Source organism: Halichoeres trimaculatus, unplaced genomic scaffold (genome assembly GCF_033239565.1).
Source record: "Halichoeres trimaculatus isolate MK-OKI-2021-1 unplaced genomic scaffold, fHalTri1.1 fHalTri1_scaffold_4, whole genome shotgun sequence".
Taxonomy (NCBI): Eukaryota; Metazoa; Chordata; class Actinopteri; order Labriformes; family Labridae; genus Halichoeres; species Halichoeres trimaculatus.
The window spans coordinates 19860962-19880740 of record NW_027437182.1 but is presented as its reverse complement, the minus strand read 5'-3'; the positions used below and the strand labels follow the sequence as shown (position 1 = coordinate 19880740).

Below are 19779 nucleotides of genomic sequence, written 5' to 3'. Positions count from 1 at the left end.
TTTGATGACGATTTGTTTCAAAACTCATTAAAATAAACAGATGGGTGATGTCATGGCACTGCAAAAAAAAAAGAATGATTTCTTATGGTACGGCCACACCAAAAGCGAATTTGCGGCGTGATTACATACAAAGTCAATGCAAAGACGCGTTTAGATGCCGATTCACCACGGGCGGTGCGTTTGGAGCGTTTACGCGTTCACTCGTTTAGGCGGTAGACGCGAATTTGCTCGAGTTCAAAATATTGAACTTTTGACGCAAATTCGCTTGAAGGCTTGCCATGGCCGCCAATCAGCGATGACATTCCTCCAAGACGTCATTGATTTGATGACCTGCTCCGGCTCCAACTCCGCCCGAGGATGGAGGAGAAAACAATTTGTGCGGCATCCACAATATACGATACGACGTGTGTACTCAACAAAGACCGGAACAAAAGGATCAGGCTTGGGTGAAAGTCACTGAGGAGACAGGTTTTGAAGGTAAGTTCTGTAAACATTCGCTCCCAGCTGGATTTGCCTGCTGGGGTCATCACTGAGTCCGACTGCGTTTCCTCAGCGGAGTTTTGAGCCTGATAGAGAGGAGGAAGGAGCGGGGCAGAGCCAGAGCCAGGGAAAAGATGGAAGTTCTCTGTGGTCCTCTCTTTCCTCGACCCCTTCATTATCCCCAGAGAGACCTCCGGAAACATGGGTCGGGGGTTCGGGTGGTCGGAGGTTCTGGTGGTCGCGGGGTTGGGGGTTCGGGGGGTCGGAGGTCTGGGGGATCGAGGATGAGATCGTACAGAACAGCCAGGCAGGGCTGGTGGATTACTTGGCAGCAGGCATTGATTGTGATCTCCAAAGCTTTCACACACTCTCCTGTCATGCTTTCGAAACCTCAGCTCATGTTTTGGGCTTTCGGTCTTTAAATGAACGGGCTCTCTACTCCGCATGCGCAGTACTGCACTTATGCGCGTTCGCCCCTCAGCTTGTCAAAATAGTCCAGCGTTGAGACTCGGGCGTTCACGCGGCGCATGACAGGCAATTCGCGCGAATAAATTTGCGAGTTCGCGTTTGGTGTGGCCGCGGCATTATGGTGTTTTTGTCTTATTTTTGAATAAAAACAGCCTTAATATACTTGATATGAGTCACATTCACCTGATCAGTCCGTAAAAATGTCTTGAAAATGTCTTGTTTAAAGTTATTTAAAGACCAATTCAGACCTTGATTTTGTCTTTAAATAACTCTGCAAAAAGAAACTTCTCTGGACTGGTCGGGTGAATACGGCTAATTTTTTTATTGAAAAATTAGAGGAAACACTTGATGCGATTTCAGTTTGGCACTGGCTTTCCCTTTCTCACTGCAATAGACAAAAATGTAGCTTGTGCGTCTTTAACATAAAATGGACTTAGAGAAGTGTAGATACTTTCCAGTTTGGGAGCAGTAACTTCTGCCTGTGTTGCTGTTGTGTGAGTGCAGAGCAGAGACACATAAATCAGGCAGTGTGAAGAGCAACCACATACAAACAGAATTAAGATCCGTTGTGAAATTTTTTCTTTTTTTGGAGGTGCGGATGTGTTTATGAGTCCCTTAGAGCCCCACTGCTGTTTAACAATCTGTAACAAGTATAATCCTTTCTATCTGAGTTAACACATTGTTTTTCGTTGTAGCTTTAGCTCTTCAACTTCCCTCACTGCTCTTTCTGTCTCTTGTTTCAGGCCAGTCTAAAGCAATATCCAAGATTGTTGTGATTACAGGAATTAAAGGAAGAAGGAATTACATTTTTGGCCAATTTCATTGAGATGAGATTCAGATAAATTGATATACACCTTGCTGTACTGCTTTTCTTGCATAGCCAAACTAAGTCTGAGCTTCTCACCAGGGACACATTAGAAAGCGTTCAGGTTGTCTGTTCATTTCAGTGCAGCCTCTGCAGGATGCAGCGCTGGTCCTCCCATTGAGACAGATAACAAAGAGATTGTAAAGCTCGAGGCATTTCCTGCTGCTGTCCCAGGAGGAAGGCTATACAACACCAGAACTCATGTAATGTATCAGGATCTGGACTGTATGTCGGGTGGAGACTGAATGTGTGATTTCACTGTGGGTTAGAGAAAAGATGTGCGGTGTCTGTCTTCATGAGTTTACACTAAAGCAGCATGTTATCACTGACTCTTGAGAAAAGGACAGAGAGTTTTTTCAGGAGACGTCAAAGTTTTTTACAAGCTCAGAGAGCAGCTGTAATTTCACCTTTTATCCTCAGCCCTTTGTACTTTTTTAAAGTTAAGTTTTGGGTCTTTAAGTGCCTTATATTTATTGTGGTTAGGGCAGTGGATGTTGAAAATTGTTTGTTAAAGCCGACGGAAATTAAGGAGGTGTACAGGTCATGATATCAGCTGCAAAATCAATGCATAGCAAACTATTGCACTATTAAAATTATTTTTTCTTCAAAGGTTCAGGCACAAAATTGTCTCCAGTGGCTAAAAGAAGACTCTACCACTCAGGATTTAACTCCAGGTGTATGAAACCAATGTAACAGTAGCTTTTTTTTACTTTGGGATACTGTTATTCGGCTGTAACACAACTCAGCTCCCACTCTGCCTCTCCTGCCTTTACACTTACCCCTACAACAGCATGACATTGATGACCCAGTGAGTGGTTTTACATTGCGTTACAGTTTTAGAAACATGAGACACGCAAACAAACTGATGGGGCCTCACATAAGCCTCTTTCACACAGTGAGAATGGTCTCATAGCGGTCACATTAGCAACATTTAACTCCAGTTTAAGCTGAACGGTTGCAGTGGTAGCCTGTGACCATATTTGGTACCCCATAATCAGATTGACTGCTCTGACATTCAGTGGATTAAGACCACTGTAGCTGGTGGTGGCTAGGTAGACCGACCCATCTGGCATTTACCAGAATTGCCAGATTGTCAGTCTGAGCCTGCTATCAGGTGCTATGATGGATAATTATCGGGGAAAGCTATTTAACCTAGATATGGATCTTCAGGCAGCTGTCGATGGAGAGGATTTTCCATGCAGCTGCTCAGTTTCAACCAAAAAATATCACAAACAGATATGTCACATCTGCTGGTGAATTCAAAAGCAGGCAGTAATTTTGGAGAATGGTCATTTGTAATTGCTGTGGTTGATATCTGTGGCATTTATAATCTATTTAGGATCTAATGTAAATGTTTGTTTGGGATCCCATTAAAATAATAAAAAAATAAAAAAGCATGAGAGGTCTGGACTGTCCTGTAATGTTAGGCAAAAAAGGCTACCTCAGATATCAGAAAATTAACGGTGAGGTACTTTAATTTTGCATTTGAGTGTTTCTAAAAATTCCCATGAAACCATAAGCAGCAACAGGGATGTGACTTTTCAACTCCAGCTCAACCTGCAGGTTTGCTACTACAGCTGTGATTCTAGTGAGGGCTGGACATTGGTTTGCAAGTTAATTTATTTTAATCTTAACTTATTTGCGCACCTTTGATATAATAGGATTAGGGATGCAAGATATTATCGGCACAATATCGGTATCGGCAGATAAAAGCTTAAAACATGTTTATCGGTATTGGCAGATATGAAAATTTCTGTCGATAGGCACAGTCGATAAGGTGCTATTCAGTTAGGATTATTATTATTTTCTATCTGAAAAATAAGCTCCTTAAATAAAATGTAGCACTTCATTTATTTGCACTGCAGAGCTCTGTGTCTGTCACCAGGTTGTTACAGTAGGTCTAAAATAATCAAATGCAACTTGGTTATGTTTAAAAATGCATTGTACATTTAAAGTTCATGTGATCTAAAGAAATTATTTTTCTGTATTTCAATACTGAATGTCTTGAGTTTGAAAAAATAATACATTTCTTATTTATGGTAAAATCGAATGTTTTTTGTCTTGTTTTATGTGTGTTTCTTAAACAAATAAGACCGTCACAATAAGAGTAACATATAAATCCCAGTACAGGATAGACTTAACTTTCATTACAGTGAAAAAAACAAACAAACATGTGATTATCGGTATCGGTGTCAGCCAAAAGGGGTTTTCGATATATCGGCATATCGGATATCTGCAAACATCCAATACCTTGCATCCCTAAATAGGATGACCTGACAGGGACAGGAAATGTGAGGAAGGAGGTGACTTACAACCTTAAGTGGCATAATCTAATGCCAAATTCACAGAATAATAAAAAAAAAAATCAATCAGTGAGTTTTGATTGTGGAAATTCTAACATTTCTGTAAAAGGAGGAAGCTTACAAGCTGAAGTAAGAGTGAATTAGTGAAAGACTCTGAAAGAGGTCCAAAAGCAATAAATGTGAGAACAGTCAAACATGAAGACATAGAAATAGACTTTAAGTTGCAAAAAAGCCTAAAAATTCTGGATGAGCCATCAATCATCTTATGCTTTTAATCATCTAACTAGGGATGCACTGAATGAAAATTCTTGTCTGAAGCCGAAAAAAACGAAACAGCAAAATAAATTATTATGCTGATTTTTAGTAATATTGCATTTAAGACTATGACTGTGTAGCCCACTTACCTCACTAAAGGAAGGCATTGGAATTGCATCACTAAATATTAATGCTTTAATGCTTTAAATTAAGTGTATTAAAAGATGCAGGGAGGAGAGTTGTGAACCTGGGATCATCCTGTCATGTAAATAAAATAAATAACATTAAAGCCAGTAAGTCTGTTGAATAAAATAACAAGGTATAGACCTGATCTATAAAAGAGGTATAGCCCTCATCTGGTTCAGAGAGTCGAGTCCTTTTTTTCTGCGCTCTGCTTTCCTTCCCCTGCACTTTGTGCTTCTCCGTCTGCAAGCAGATTCTCCACATCCATCGTGGCCTGGATCATTTCTTGTGCGCGTAACACACACTTGACAATCGCTATCTGTGGATCTTACACAAGTGTATTGAAATACGTCCACACTGCAGGCATGGTATCTATCTTATCTAGACAAGTGCGTGCTGACTGCGGTATTGGTAATGTTTGCATTATCACAGCATATTGTTTTGGTTGTGGTTTTTTTTGGTGATCAAAGTCTTTTGGCTGAGAACCAAAAAGCTGCACTTTTGGTCAAATTTTGGTAGCCAAATTTTCAGTGCATTCCAAGATCTAAGGAATCTAAACAACCTGCAACACAACTCATCTTCCACTTTTTGACTGGTGTAAGGGTGTACATCACAGTCAGTGTCACACTTCAGTTTCTGTTAGCTTCAACAGGGCACACAATTCATTGGGTGAACACGGGTGTTTGTGTGTGTGTGTGTGTGTGTGTGTGTGTGTATAGGCCCATGTGTGGTGTAATATCACGGTAATGAAATCTTTATGTGAGGGTGTTGTTGACATTAATTATTGTCAAGTGAGTATGAAACATCATGAACTTTCGCTGGTGTTCAGTTTATTGAGCTGACCATCATCGTCCTTGGTAATACGAGAGCCAGCACAAGCTTGTATCCATTTGCTCACACCAACCTCACATACATACACACTTACTCACACACACACATTTATGCAAACACACACACTTGAAGCTCCTCTGTGGAAATTGAATGATCTCCATATAATGGAAACAACCACTCTCCAACAATAGAGGCTGTTGTGTGGAGCGAGGAGCAGAGGCGTGAAGGGAAACATCAGGCTGCGCTCTGTGAACAGCTGACACTGTCTGAGGACTGTCTGTCTGCACTTTTAGTGCTTTTCACTGAAGGATTAATAAAAAAGCCATGTTTTTCACTCTGACGTTTGGATGAAACATGTGGCAGAGCAGTTAGTTTTACTGTGTCCCCTGGGATGGCAGCTACAGATTCACAAAAAGACAACTTCGGACCAAAATAAGAGGAGCAGACTTTTCTAAAGACCATTGTTTGGGGTTGTCTGGTCCAGTGAAATACCCCTCTTTGTATGTTTCTGCCTGCACAATCGCCCCTGTCAAATTGGTTCCTCTCTTGCTGTGCGTGATGACTGAGTGTTTACGGGCTCAACAATGGATAACTGGAAATGGCTCTTACAAATGTTCCTGCAGGTGAGAGGACATTCAAGTGTGACCAATGCGACGCCACCTTCAAGAGGAAGGACACGCTCAATGTGCACATCCAGGTGGTGCATGATGGCCACAAGAAGTACAAGTGCGACCTATGCGAGAAGGCCTTTGTCACTCCGTCTGTCCTCAAGAGCCACAAGAAGGTAAAAATGAAAAGGCGCTCCAGCCAGACGACCTCAATCACAGACTGTGATTGTACGTCTGCAAAGCTGCTATTTTGTCCCAAAATTGAGTTCAAGCAGCAGAAAAATGTTGTATTTATTTAAATTTCAGACATAACAGTTGGAAAATAACCTCCTGAAATGATCATGATACTTAGAATTACCTTTGGGTGCAGCTATAATGAAGTAAAGTCTCTGTCCTCTAGCATTTTGAGAAAGTGTCCAGAGAAACCGTTTTAAACTAACCCCAAACAAGTCCTCTTGTCTCTGAAACGGTTTTAACCGCTCTAAGGATTTTAACCTTGTTTTTTCTGACCATTGCTGCCCATGAAGGCTTAGAAATCATTTCTTGTGTTGATTAGAAATGGCAGTTAGTCCATTAGCTCTGCAGGGTTTCAAAGCCCCTAACAGATCTGGCTGCAGATTACGAGCCCTGAATCTGACAGCGTCCGGTGTGGTTGTGGATCCAGATTGAAACCAAACAGCTTCTTGGCACAGAGAAAAAGAAAACGTCTCAGAGGTTGTCTCTGAATGGTAGGGCTGAAGACTCGAGCCTGTTGAACTGTCTCTCTGCTCACGGGGAGCAGAGGCTGCTGGGAGATCTGGTCTTGATCAAAGCCAGGTTGCTGAGGAGATGACATCGTGCAGGCTGTGTTTACATGCGCCTTAAGCTTGCCTCTGGCCAAACTGATGTTGACGTCTTATTTAATGTACACATAGATAATCTGCGACTGTTTGTCTGAGCAAACTTTGGCCCCAAAATAATCACATATACTCCCCTCAGCCATGTTTGATTTGGATCAAAGTCCAACAGTAGCCCCGAATACCTACAATATTTCTGACCTTGTGTTATACAAATCTAAACTAAATGGGGCGATAAGCACTGAAACATTTTTAAAATCCAAACCTCTGATCAAAATCAGAACAAGCCTTGTCTCTTGGGACTCAGTTTATACACCTTTGGAAAGAGCTGCAGTTGAGTATTTTTCACTGTAGCTACCAAGGGGGCACATTTCAGATCTGCCCAGGGTGCATCTCTTTGGTCTTCTCTACTAAAAAAAATCGCTAAATAAGTTTGTGGTCAACTGAGCTCCAATCTGAGAGTCAAGCTGATCAGAGAAAATCAACCTGGAGAAGGAGTCATCACAGAGAATCCTCTATGATAAATTTCAAAACAAACTTCCTTAAGAGACAATTTACTGCTAGTCACCACACAACAAAGTGGTGGCATATTTTTAAGTTATAGAATTCAGAATCTGTCAGTAAACTGCTCAAAATGGTCTGTTCTAGAAAAGTAACATGAAAATCTCCACAATAATTTCACACTCTTTTCACAAAACTTCCTGAAACAATGAGGCCATCTTTAAGGATCTCAACTTATCCATGACTTGTTGGACAGGCGGGCCTCAAACACCAAGGTCTGTCCATAACTCCCCCCACAGGCCTCCGGAGGGCTGGCCAACCACAGGGAAGGGGCTTTGTGGAGGGGTGGGTGTAAGACCTTGTACACATGTAGCAAACAAAAACAAATATCCTCTCTTCATACGTTTCTGAAAATACTTACTCGTCCACCCCTTATGAAAGAAAAATATATTGCAGCATATTGGAAAATATCATGTCATAAATTAGGTAATATATTCCCATATATGAGATTTAGTATTTATATTTTCCAATATATTGCAATATTTGGAAAGCGGCAATCATTTGTATATTTTGCAATATATCGCAAAACATTTCATGAGTATATGATATATTGTATATGTGCCCTCAATATATTATTCCATGTATATCAAATATATAATATATTGGAAAATGTATTGGGAAAATAGTATATTAAAATATATTACAATACATTTCAAAAAATATATTGGTACATATATTTTTCATTCATAAGGGACATGCAGGAGAAAGTCTGCTAAAAGTTGCATCTCAAAGCATGCCAAAGCCATATTTGGTGTTTTTCAGGCCCAACACTTGTGCCTAGGGATGGGTACCTTTCCCATTTGAAACGATATGGTACCGCTGCCCGATATCTGGCAACCGGTACCGGTACTCAACGGTACAACTTTTCGGCACAACTTTTCGGTACTTTTTTGTGTTTATGTGGTAAAAAATATGAATTTGTTTAATAATAAAATATTAATGTTTTTCAATTTAACACATTTATTCTTCAATATATAACCTTGCAATGCTGTGTTCATGTTCAGCATGGAAAATCACCTACTCTTCCATTCCCTCACAGTCACAAAGATGCATTTAGGTACCTAAACACAGTACCTTTTGGTTTTTCGTGAATTGGTACCCGGTACTTTTGACAGAATTCGGTCAGTACCTGTAAAAGTACCTAATTCGGGACCTACCCCTACTTGTGCTAGCCAATCAGAATGAACCCCCATCATTCAGCTGTCACTTAACAGAACCAAAAACTTCAAGTTTCTAAAAAACATCATTTTGGTGATGTAAAACAGCTGTTTCGTATGGTTGACTAAACTTATAAAAAATATTTGTCATTTCCCAGATACAGCAGCTAAACAAAATATTTCAGAAAGATGCTGAAATAAGGGTTTTCTAAAACACCAGTTTGAGAAAAACATGATTTTTCAAAAAAAATTAAATCATGTAAAGCTAGTACAGAGGAACCAGAGGGGCAGTATAAAGCCTAAATAAGCACATACCCCCTCTTTAAACGATGTTCCCTTGATTAAAGTAGCTTTAATTTAGGAACTAATTCACTTATTATTCAAGGATAAGTAGTGAAGAAAGATGTGGTTTATTTCTGTAAATCATTTAATCATGTGTCTTTATTTCTCTGAACTTAAGTTGGCGTGTTAATTCTTTAAATAAGCAGTACTGCTGTCCACATCCTGCAGGAGAGTACTGCGTTATGTTGCAGTCTTGTGTTGCAGTCGATGTCCTCTCCTCAGAGACTAGATTGGTGCTATATGAGAGGGTGTGTTTGTGTCAGCATGTGTGTGCATGCAGTGTGTGTTTTGTAGAAGATAGTATTGCCTGTGCCGCTGCTCAGTGGGAAGAAAATTACAGGTTAGAATCAGAGACAAACAGATCATTCATTCATTCATTCATACAAGTCTGAGGAAACAAGCTGTAATAACAATAAATTTCCAGGTTTATGGTTTTAAGTGTGAGGTTTCAGAGTGAAGCTGTTTGGTGGTTGGAATTTAAGTATCGGGGATGTTTCCTCCGTTAAACAAACTGCAGACTAAATAATGTAACACAGCTCCACCTGGTCCCCATGTGTGTGTATACATGCAGGTTTGTTTGTGCAGGATTGTATGTGAGTGAATTAGTGTCTGCATGTGTTTGCCACCAAGTGTGTGTGTGTGTGGGAGAATGTGTGCGAGTGCTTGTGTGTGGATGGAGCCTTTGTAACGAAACACCCGAGGTGTCAGGGGGACACAGTGGGGTGATGGAGGAAAGGATGGGGGCCCAGAGAGGAGGTGTTCCTGTATTGTTGTCCTGCTGTTGAAACTGTCGCCCTGAGTTTGAGCTTTTCAGCCTCTGGATTATTCTGTACAAGCAGCCAGGGGGAAGAATTCACTGTAAACTTTTCAACAAGTGGAGTGAGAAGGGGGTGAGGAGGGGGAAAGGTAGAAGACGTAGCACGCTCTTTCCACATGCTCCTCTTCCCTGCGTGCATGTGCAGACCTCATGAGCCTGCAGAGCTGGGTACTGTGGAGAGCTTGGAGGTAAAGGGGAAAGGAGGAAGAGGGAGGAGGTGGAGGTGGAGGAGATGAATGCATATGTGCACCCTGGCCTTTAGTCCCCCGGGCTCTGGACCCTGGCAAATCTGCATCGTCTGTGTTCTTTGATCCTGCCTTCAGGGCAGCTCAGTGGATCCACTGTCATGCGAACATGTGCATCTCCATTTAGAGTCTATTACTGAGTTATCTCAGCATTCTTAACCCACTTACACAGGGTGTTTACAAATGTGCTCTTAAGACTCCTTTTAAGTGCCACCTTGATTCTGAAGTTGCTTTTAAAGATCTGATGATGTTTGAAGATACGGCGTGATAAAGTTTGATTTTCTTTGTTCTGGTGAGTCGAGTGTCTGGTGTTGAGTTCCAGCTATCGCAGCAGATCACATTTAACTTCTAATGCAGGTTGGATGTAAAGGATGAATGTTACAAATGTTTTTCCTAACATCAACCACATGTCTGTTTCATCGTCAGACTCACACGGGGGAGAAGGAGAAGATCTGCCCGTACTGCGGACAAAAGTTTGCCAGCAACGGGACGCTGAGGGTCCACATCCGCAGCCACACAGGTAGGTTGATAATCCCACACATGTCAAGAGCAATGAAACACATTAAAATCACACTTTAATCTTATCATATTGGATTCTTTTTTTAGTCAGCATGGTTTACTAGAAATATGTTTATGTGCAACCCTGGATTAAAACAAATCCATGTGTGCATCAGTTCAGATTATTTAAGCCCTTGATGCATGTAGTCACAAATTTGTGACATACAGGCATCAATCATTTGAGACTTAGGGTTTTGATGTAGCTGAGACTTAGGGTTTGTAGCCCACTTATACTGATTCATACCCTTCACACACTTACATCTGCTTCACAGCATTTAAAATACTCACATTTCCTGGGTCCGAGGTTTGTTGGTGGATGGTTGGTAATGTGCCTGGATTCAGGACCAGTCTATTTGCTAGCCCTCTGTTGTACTGTCCAAAGTTGGAAAAGCAGCTGGCCGTAAAGTGACTAGCACACACTGGTACACTCAATATTACTGAGTGTAGCTGGCACATTTCCTTGATAAATGAACTCCCACCACTTAGTCTTGTCTTCTACAAGGATGGGAAGCTTGTGCATGGAACTATGTGGCTGTTTACAGCCAAAAACAGAGCAGTGATGGCCCTTCAACTTCAGCATCTCTCCAGCAGTGGGGAGGGGAGTGGGCGGGGAGGACAGTGGGCGGGGAGGGGGTGAGGGGGTTTCTGCTCTGGTGGACCAATCAGGTCAGACTTGCTCCTGATTGGTCAAAAAAGGGAATTGCCGACGTCGGCAAATCCCCAAAATCCAAACAGCTCGTTTTAGGTCAGGATTTTACAATTACAAGCACTACTAAATACAGGTTTTGTCATTAAATATCACATTTTGTGGGCTGGGAGGAAAGCCGAAGACCCACAAATTTCAATAACAGACTTAATAAAGTGATTTTTGCATGATATGGGACCTTTAATGCTGGCACCAGAAGTAGCTGACTTTTCCCTTCATCTGTGTGTGTATGCTACTTGAGGACACAGACTGATGACACTGATGGACCAACAGAGAACAGCTCTTGGCTTGTTTCACACAAGAACACTGACATTCAGGGCTTGCTAAGAAGCTTTGAAATGGTCAGATAACAGTTGTCTTCTTGTACACCCACCTTATACTGATGCACAGGAAGAATGAGCTTTTGGTTTAACGCTTACTTATATTTTGCCGTAAAGCTGATTGGCATTGTAGGAGAAGATTTGACTAATTTTTAGCACCCCACTTATGTATGTTCCTTACAAATATGACTCCATTTGAAAGTGAAATAAACAGACTTTCCAATGGTATAAGATATATTGCCAAGAGGCATTGTAACAACAAATAAATGATCCACCAAACAAATATTTTCTTACTTTTTATGCTGAGTTTATTTGTATATCTTTGGAAAGGAAAGGCAAGTTTATGTACAAAGCACACTTGGTGAAGGCACTGTAAGGCACTGTAGGCAATGAGTGCTTTACTCAAGACATCAAAATGATCATTACAAAGGTCAATGAAAGCATTTGTTATCATAAAAAGAAGACAATAATGATAAAAAGGAGGAAAAATATAAGACGACAATTTCAAGGTAAAAATATGTGTTACATTAATAGATGTAACTCCATAATGATCTCTTCACAGGATCCCATATAAAATGATAAAAAAATCTAGTGTAAGATAGATATATAGAGGTATATAAAATATACTTTTTGATTTCTCCTCCAGAAGATTTCTCCATGTCTTCCCCCCTGGAGGCTTCTTCCTCCAGACTGTCAAGTAAAGCATGATAGGAGAGGAATTGAAATTGACCATTATATTTAATATATTTACAAATTTAGAGGCTATACGTCATGTTTCTGTTGCAAACTGTAGCATTATAAGGTGGAAAAAGGGAACTTGTGCTTTTTAATCAGATTCAGTTGGGATTAAGATAAGTGAGAACAGTGCTCAATTCATGTCATTTTCTCAGAGGCCATATGCTAATAGCTAACAACTTCTTTATCCAATATTTACCTGACCATGTCCTTTATTACAAATTATAGCGTTTGGTCCTGCCTAGCTTCATGATGGTGACATCGTTTTCTCTACCAGCACACCACAAAGAGCACTGTCATGCGGTTATGGTTTTACAATATGACTATTTCAGTAAAAACACAGGTGCTCATATATTTATTGAATGATATTTGATTCCAACAGTGAACAAAAAAATTAAAGAAATCGCATTTATTACAACCCCGGAGGTCGGGGGGTGATAAACCAGGTTGAAAGAGTGCCCGTCCGTATGCAATGCTCCAGGAAAAACAGCGAACGCACCCGTAAACATACAGGGACATTCTCGGCCATACTCGGCCTTCTATTGGTCAATCCACAAATCATTTGCGAGCAGACAGAGATCTGTGAGCACAGGAAATCTGAGCGAGCAGCATTGTAACCGAGCAAGAGGATACAGTTTGAGCACGCGCAGAGCAAATTTGAGCGCAAGAGTAGAGTTTTGAGAGACAATATCACAAAATCTGAGCATGAAATCAATAAAATTCTGCTCTCAAATCAATTAAAAATGCTCTTGATTAAAGATAGGATATTCATTCCATAAGAAACTGCTTTTCTGAGGTGCACAAGTGACACCAGGATGTGAAGATTAAACAAGTAGCTATGACAATTTCAGTTCTGATTTGAGAAATGAACCAAAGCAACTGAGAAAAACTGTAATACTCATGATGACAGAGGAAGGACAGTATGGTTTGGACGCAGCAAAGAAGCCAAGCAAACAGGTGACAAACCTATATGACTCCATCTGTGAAATGCACCTTGACTTTAACCATCATGTCTTTATAGAGGGGTGCACCTATTAAAGAAGAGGCTGCTTCCTGTTAGCAGTTTTACACCATGGATCAAGTGAGGCAGCTGCACTGTTTGTCATTATGAAATTCCAGGCTGATGCAGCGCTGCTTCTTCTTTCTCCAGTCTTTGCACAGCCTCAGAGATAGAGCCCAGGATGTTCATTAAACTGCCTTAAACTGGAAAGCTACACATTCCTGCCTGTTTCCTTACCAACAGACTGGTGCAGAGCCTTGGCACACACTAAAACACACACACACACACACACACACACACACACACACACACACACACACACACACACACACACACACACACACACACACACACACACACACACACACACACACACACACACACACACACACTTCTTGGCCTCCAAACTCCTTCACTCACTCACTCACTCTTTCATGTTCTCTTTTTCTCTGCCATCTCCTGGCTGTGTCCCTCTTCTCCTCACTCCCTCTGAACTCCTCTTCTCCTTCATGTGCTCTTCTTATTGTCCTCTTCTTTTTCTTCTCTTTGGCCGGGGTTGGGGGTATCGAATCAACACTTCACTTTGCTTGCTCTCTGGCATCAGGCACTCCCACTGACAGGTCCTTAAATGGAAAACTACTATTTTAAAACCTGAGCTATTTAATTTTTCAAACATATTTTGGGATGAAATGACCAATCTGTACACAGAGCTGCAGTGTCCCCAGCCCTTCAGCTGCAAAACACACTTTAATACCTTTTTTGGACTCACTGCGTGTCTAAAGAGTAATTATTTGTTCCTTAAAACGTCACGTTAAGGATCCCCACAGAGACACATCTTAAGTGAGGAGAAAGTTCTACACTGAGAAAACAGCCGTGACGTCACTCTCTTTCAGGCCAGCTAGATGCACTGATGAGAACAAGAGTTAAGCAGATCTGAGCTGCAGATTTATTGCTTTCTAGACAAGTTAGATTTAGTCACGAACACTAAATTTGACCATTAATCGCCGTTTTAAATTTAGCTATGCTTGGCACTAAAGGCTGTGCTTTTTTAAAGCGTTCCCCAGCAGTTTCTCAGCCAAGCAGCATGCTACGGCCTACGGCTTGTTTTTGGTGGAGTCAGTGTAACTCAGTGGTTATAGAGAGCGCTCCAAACACAAAGGCTGCAGAGCATCAGCCCTTTGCTGGATTTCATTCCAAAAAATAACTTTTTTTTCCCCTGAAAAGTCCTGTGTACCACCTGTGTCTGGTTTGAAAGAATATCTAACCTTTACAGCTCGGTGAGAGGTTTTCAGATGGCTTTAAAACAGAGCGAAGTTAATACTGATACCTTTTCATGAGATACAAGCACAAACAAGACCATTCGCAACAAGACTGACAGTTCCTCTATTGTAACTTTAATGCTTGAAACTGCTGTGAGGGGGTTGGTATAGAACCAGGAGACCTCAGAATGCTGTAGACTCAGCCTCTGTACATATTAAACAATGTGTGACACATTTGACTGTTGAGAGTTTTCACTCTTAAAATATTACCTTGGTTGTACAAGACATGATCATCTGTGTGATAAAATGTACATCTTTGACCACAGGGGGAGCCAAAATCACAACAATAATAGAGATGACTCCTGATTAATCATTTTTGGGGTTTTGAGTAACAAGCTAGTGTCAAAACTCCTGTTACTTGTTACTTTTTTGAAAGTGCGGATGTTTATCACATGGAGCTCATTTAAGCTCATAGAGCACTGGTGTAACCGGAAACACTCACGGTAGAGCAGGAGAGGAGAGGCTCGGAGAGCGTTGAGGATCGCACGCAGAGAAGAGAAACTCATCACAGTTGCAAGGTGCTGATACACAAACACTTATTACAGTTAAATATTATTAGTTTCCTCTTGAAATAATGTTAACATACCAAATCTTTTTTTGAATACATGCGATTTATAGTCCAGTGCGACTTACATTTGTGTTTTTCCTCTTCAAGATGCATTTTTTGAATGATGCGTCTTATACTCTGGAGCAATTTATACTTAATTAAGGGTCAATGCAATCCCAAATGTGGCTCAGCCGCTTTCTCACAAATTTTGCTGCCATTAAAGAGCCTTATTTAGCAGTGTTTTTGTGTGAAAGTAACGCGCTGAAAATTCTCTAAATAAAGTGTGAATGCAGACCGGTATAAGATTTTTCCAGTGGGAGTCTGTTTATTTGTGTTTTTGGTCAAGTAAAATTGGCCCCGTCTGAGTGCAGAGGAAACCGGCAGAGGAGCAGGGAGGGGGTGTTTGGTGCGTGCGCCCTGGGCTTCTGCTGCACAAAAACACTGCTGTAGGGGTAATTTCTGCCCTAAACCTTGTGATAGGACCCAACTTGTTCCATCCTGGAGTATCACTTTAAGGCTTAGCAATCGAACAAGGCATGGATGCATGATAGTATAAATTCAGCCCAGATAATCACAGTAGTAGCCATCGCAACCAGTATGTGGCTGCTAAATAAACAAGTGAACCAAAGTAGATTTCAAAACCCTAGAAGATAATAACCATTCAGATCCCCAAAATATGTAAAAATGAGCATTAATTGAAATCCCATGAATAATCAGATCTACTTCTGGGGAAAGGTCAGGGTTTCAGAGAGGTCAGACTCTAACAGGAGACACCAATCAGTCTTGATTGTTCTGTTTTTGTGATCGTCTCATGAATCTCATCTCGGTCGTCAGAGATCCTGAATCAGTGACTGTAACAAGAGTTAAAATAAAGTCTCACTAGTGCTGTTGAATTTTATTTTTCCTTGTCCTAAATACATGAATCACTTCCAGAGGTGTTTCCATCAGTAGTCGATACGTTTATATTGTGTGAATGTGTGTGTGTGTGAGTGTGTGTGTGTTTGTATTGTGGTTGGACGGTGGTCCCTTTACAAGCCTACCACACTCTGTCAACAGCCCCTTTTGTATCTGTGTGTGTGAGAGCTGTGTGTTTCCGTACATGTGTGTATGTGTGAAGGACAAACCAGCAGAAAGAGAGAATGTATACCAGTGTGGGCCCGCTCTGATTGTATTTATATAGAATAAACAAAAGAGAGGAATGCTGGGGGAGGGGTGGGAGCCGAGGGGACACCTCAAAGAAAGAAAGGAGTAAAGAGAGAAAAGACCACTCCAAGAAAGCATCCAGCCGGATGACCCTTGACCCTGACTGGCTGTAAATCTGTCCCCTCATTCTATAGACTGAGCTTTTTTTTTGTTTGTTGTGTTTTTGTGTGTGTGGGGAAAAAATAAGCTCCCTGGGCGACAGTCCTGACATCTTGTTCTCAAACAGTGAGGAGTTCATGGGTACATAACCAATTTGTGGATGTTGAGCTCGAGCGATAAAAGTGGAATTTTTCAGCTGGATCGTAAAATGACACTGTTGATGTAAGTAACACTTTAAAGACGGCTAGTTCGTCTGTCAGAAGCCTCTTAAAGACGGCAACCAGCTGAGGTAAAGACCTTTTAATCGACAGCTTTTCTTCAGTGTCGACAGGAAAGCTTGATCTTGTTTGCCTTCCTGCTTCACAGGAAAAAGTCAGCTTTGATTATTTACCTGCTAAACACAGAGGACTTTGTGAGGATTCCTCAGAGATTTCTTTCCCCTGTATCAGTTTACCATCTAACACCGAGGAGTGTTCGGGGCTCAGCCTAAAAGTGAGAAAAAAAGATTAGAGAGAAGTTTTACATCAACTTGAGAGTGTTAAGAAGCTGGCAGGACATGTAGCGTGTATTTGTCTTAGATTTTCATACAGTTTCATTTAGCCAGAACATCATGTCGGGCTCAAACACATTAGCTACAGAGCCACAGAGGCAGGCGTCTTCACAGCAGCCTGCATGAGATCACCACAAAATGAGAGCTGTCAAAAAGTTGGACGCGGACATTGAAGATGTTGGTGAACTCAGGAGTCATGATGGATGTTTCTGTCATTTTGAAATGATTCTTTTTTGGCCCTCTCATGCCATAAATGAGTTCTTCTCCACATCACAGCTCAGTGAGAGGAGATTTTCCCACCATGTGTGCCATGATGTGGTAAATAGCCGTGTGGGTTCATGAAGATTATTTGTGCCAGGGGGAAAGTGACAGAGCGCAGAGCCTCAGTGTCACACTGACATCATACGACATGTCATGTTTGGGCACAGGGATTAGTGTGAACCCATGAGCTGTGTTACAACAAATTGCTGTGGCGTTTTAACCCGTATAACATGACTCCAGCGGGCACTTCTCTGTGACGTCGTGTCTGAGATGTGTTGTGGCTTCTAGCCTCACACAGAGTTTGAGAAATGGAGCGTTCTCCCCGTTTGACTTGATAATCTTGCTTTAACCTAAAGAGATTGTCAATTTTACTTGTGAGTATGTTTACTCAAGACCCTTTTGTAATTATTGTTTTAATTGGGAAAAATAAAACAAAAAAAGAGAAAAAAAAAATAAGTTTTTAACCTCTTGATGCCTGTTGCAAATTTGTGACATACCCTGCCAGGTCTTGATGCAGCTGAAATGACCTTTGTATTTCATTATTACCTATTGATTCATATTCTACACATACCAAAGATCCATTATAGATTAGAATAGAATAGAATAGATTAGAATAGACCTATATTGTCATTGTAACAAGTACAATGAAATTGAAGTCACAGCAGCAATCAAGAAAATAAAAGTAAGAAAGTGTATAGAAAGTGCAAAAAGGTCCATAAGAAAATAGATGATGACAGCTTGTCCATCATTCTCCAGTTCAGCCAGCCTCCACCTCCACAGGGTCCAGGACTGAGCTTCTTCAGTCATGCTCCATCTCTGTCTCCTAGATCCTGTCTGCTCACAGCAGGTGAAGCTCTTCCAATGTGGCGTTGGTGTCTGATGTTAGCTCCGTTAGCCATGTCTGTGAATAGCATGGTGCTACTCTGCCCTCTGGTACTCCCTCTGTTGCTGGGTTAGCACGGCTAGCTTGTCCATCTCATTGGAGATAGATCTTACGTTCCCAATAACTAAGGATTGAAGGACAGGTCCATGTCGTCACTTCTTAGCTCACACCTGAGAACCAGCACGTCATCCTCACCTCCTTCTTCTCACCTTGTGGGAAGACATCAGGCCTTGCACCAGTTAGCATTGACATGCTACAGGCTGCTAACAGCTGATTTCACTGGAAACAATGCAGCCATGGTTACATGTAGGATCTCCAGACAAACACAGGAGAAAAAATAGTAAAATGTCGCTGAAGCCACAAAAAGTTTGGTGTCCGTGACCAACAAATGAGCCATACAAAGTAATGATCCACTCCAAATACAAAGATTATGAAAAAGAGACAAAAAAATTACAAGAAACGGACAAAGAAGAGAGAGCTGCAAAAAGCAGCCATAGCCAACAGGGCGGCGCCTAGCAATATGTCACAATATATTGGTCAGGGGATAAACTTCTCATGTCTTTATATATAATTTAACTTAAATAACTTAAATATTGTGTATACTATACACAAATTTATAATCCCTGCTTAATTCAACATCTGTTATATTGCAAAAACACATAAAAACAATCAATTTTTTATAAATTCAGGCAGTAAGGGGTTAACCTGAAGAGTAATTTTGGTGCAGCATTGTCACATGTGATATAAAACAAGGCGACATTTATTTCATAACTTTTTATTCTTAGGCAGAACAACTAAATTCTTACTCCTTCAAAACGTGTCTGTAATGCTCTTTGGTCTGGAGTCAACAGGTAGACAAAAGCTGATATAACAAACTTAATATAAATCACGAACAGTATTTAAAGTCAACCTCAAATTTCTTTTGTCTAGGCTGGAGAGACTGACAATGAAAAGTTGTCAAAGGATTTTTGTGTAACTCAATGGGCGTGGCCAAAAGGTGCATGCATGTTCAGTGTCTCAGCCTGAGTACATCTATATGCTTCTTTTCTGCCTAAAATACAGCGCCCTTTACTGTCATTAGGAAGTCCTACCGTTTACATTTGTTTACATTTTTTTTCAAATGCACAAAAAAATGGCTTTCAGATCCTTTTAAAGCATCTCTTATGGGGTCATGTCCTGAACTTAAAGGGTGTGTCTGTAGTGCTGCATCAAACGCTGATATCTCACTATGAACCAGGAAGTCAATATAACTCCTTCATAGAAGGTCCAATCTGATTCCAATTTCACACACATAATCACAGGCTCTATATATAGGGTGACCAGGTGCTTATAAGCCACGTGTGGGACAAGGAGTGTGTTCGTGCGGGACAATGCTGGACAATGAGGGGCATGTTACTAGAACACTAAAACATAGACCCTGAAACATTAATATTTCTAATAAGACCAAGCTTATAATTAAACAAATATTGACAATTTGATTTGGTTGCACACAGTATGCACATCAGTGGTTTTTTTTCTCCTTTTAATGAAATGTTTCCTATTCAAAAGACAAGGAAATGCATTTGTCACAGGAAAATGATACTCATAAAAACTATTAATAAATCGACTTTTCACAGCTCTTAAAGGTCAACCAGTCTGTGTGCAATA

The 19779-nt window shown here is 40.9% G+C and overlaps 1 protein-coding gene across 1 annotated transcript in view; it reads left to right on the top strand.

The window, feature by feature from the left end:
• Window positions 1-19779, top strand: part of prdm5 (PR domain containing 5) — a 64141-nt gene that overhangs the window by 17455 nt on the left and 26907 nt on the right. Inside the window, exons 12-13 of the mRNA XM_074668618.1 lie at window positions 6009-6169; window positions 10378-10471. Of these exons, the coding sequence (XP_074524719.1) occupies window positions 6009-6169; window positions 10378-10471 (255 nt within the window). The remainder of the gene's footprint in view (window positions 1-6008; window positions 6170-10377; window positions 10472-19779) is intronic.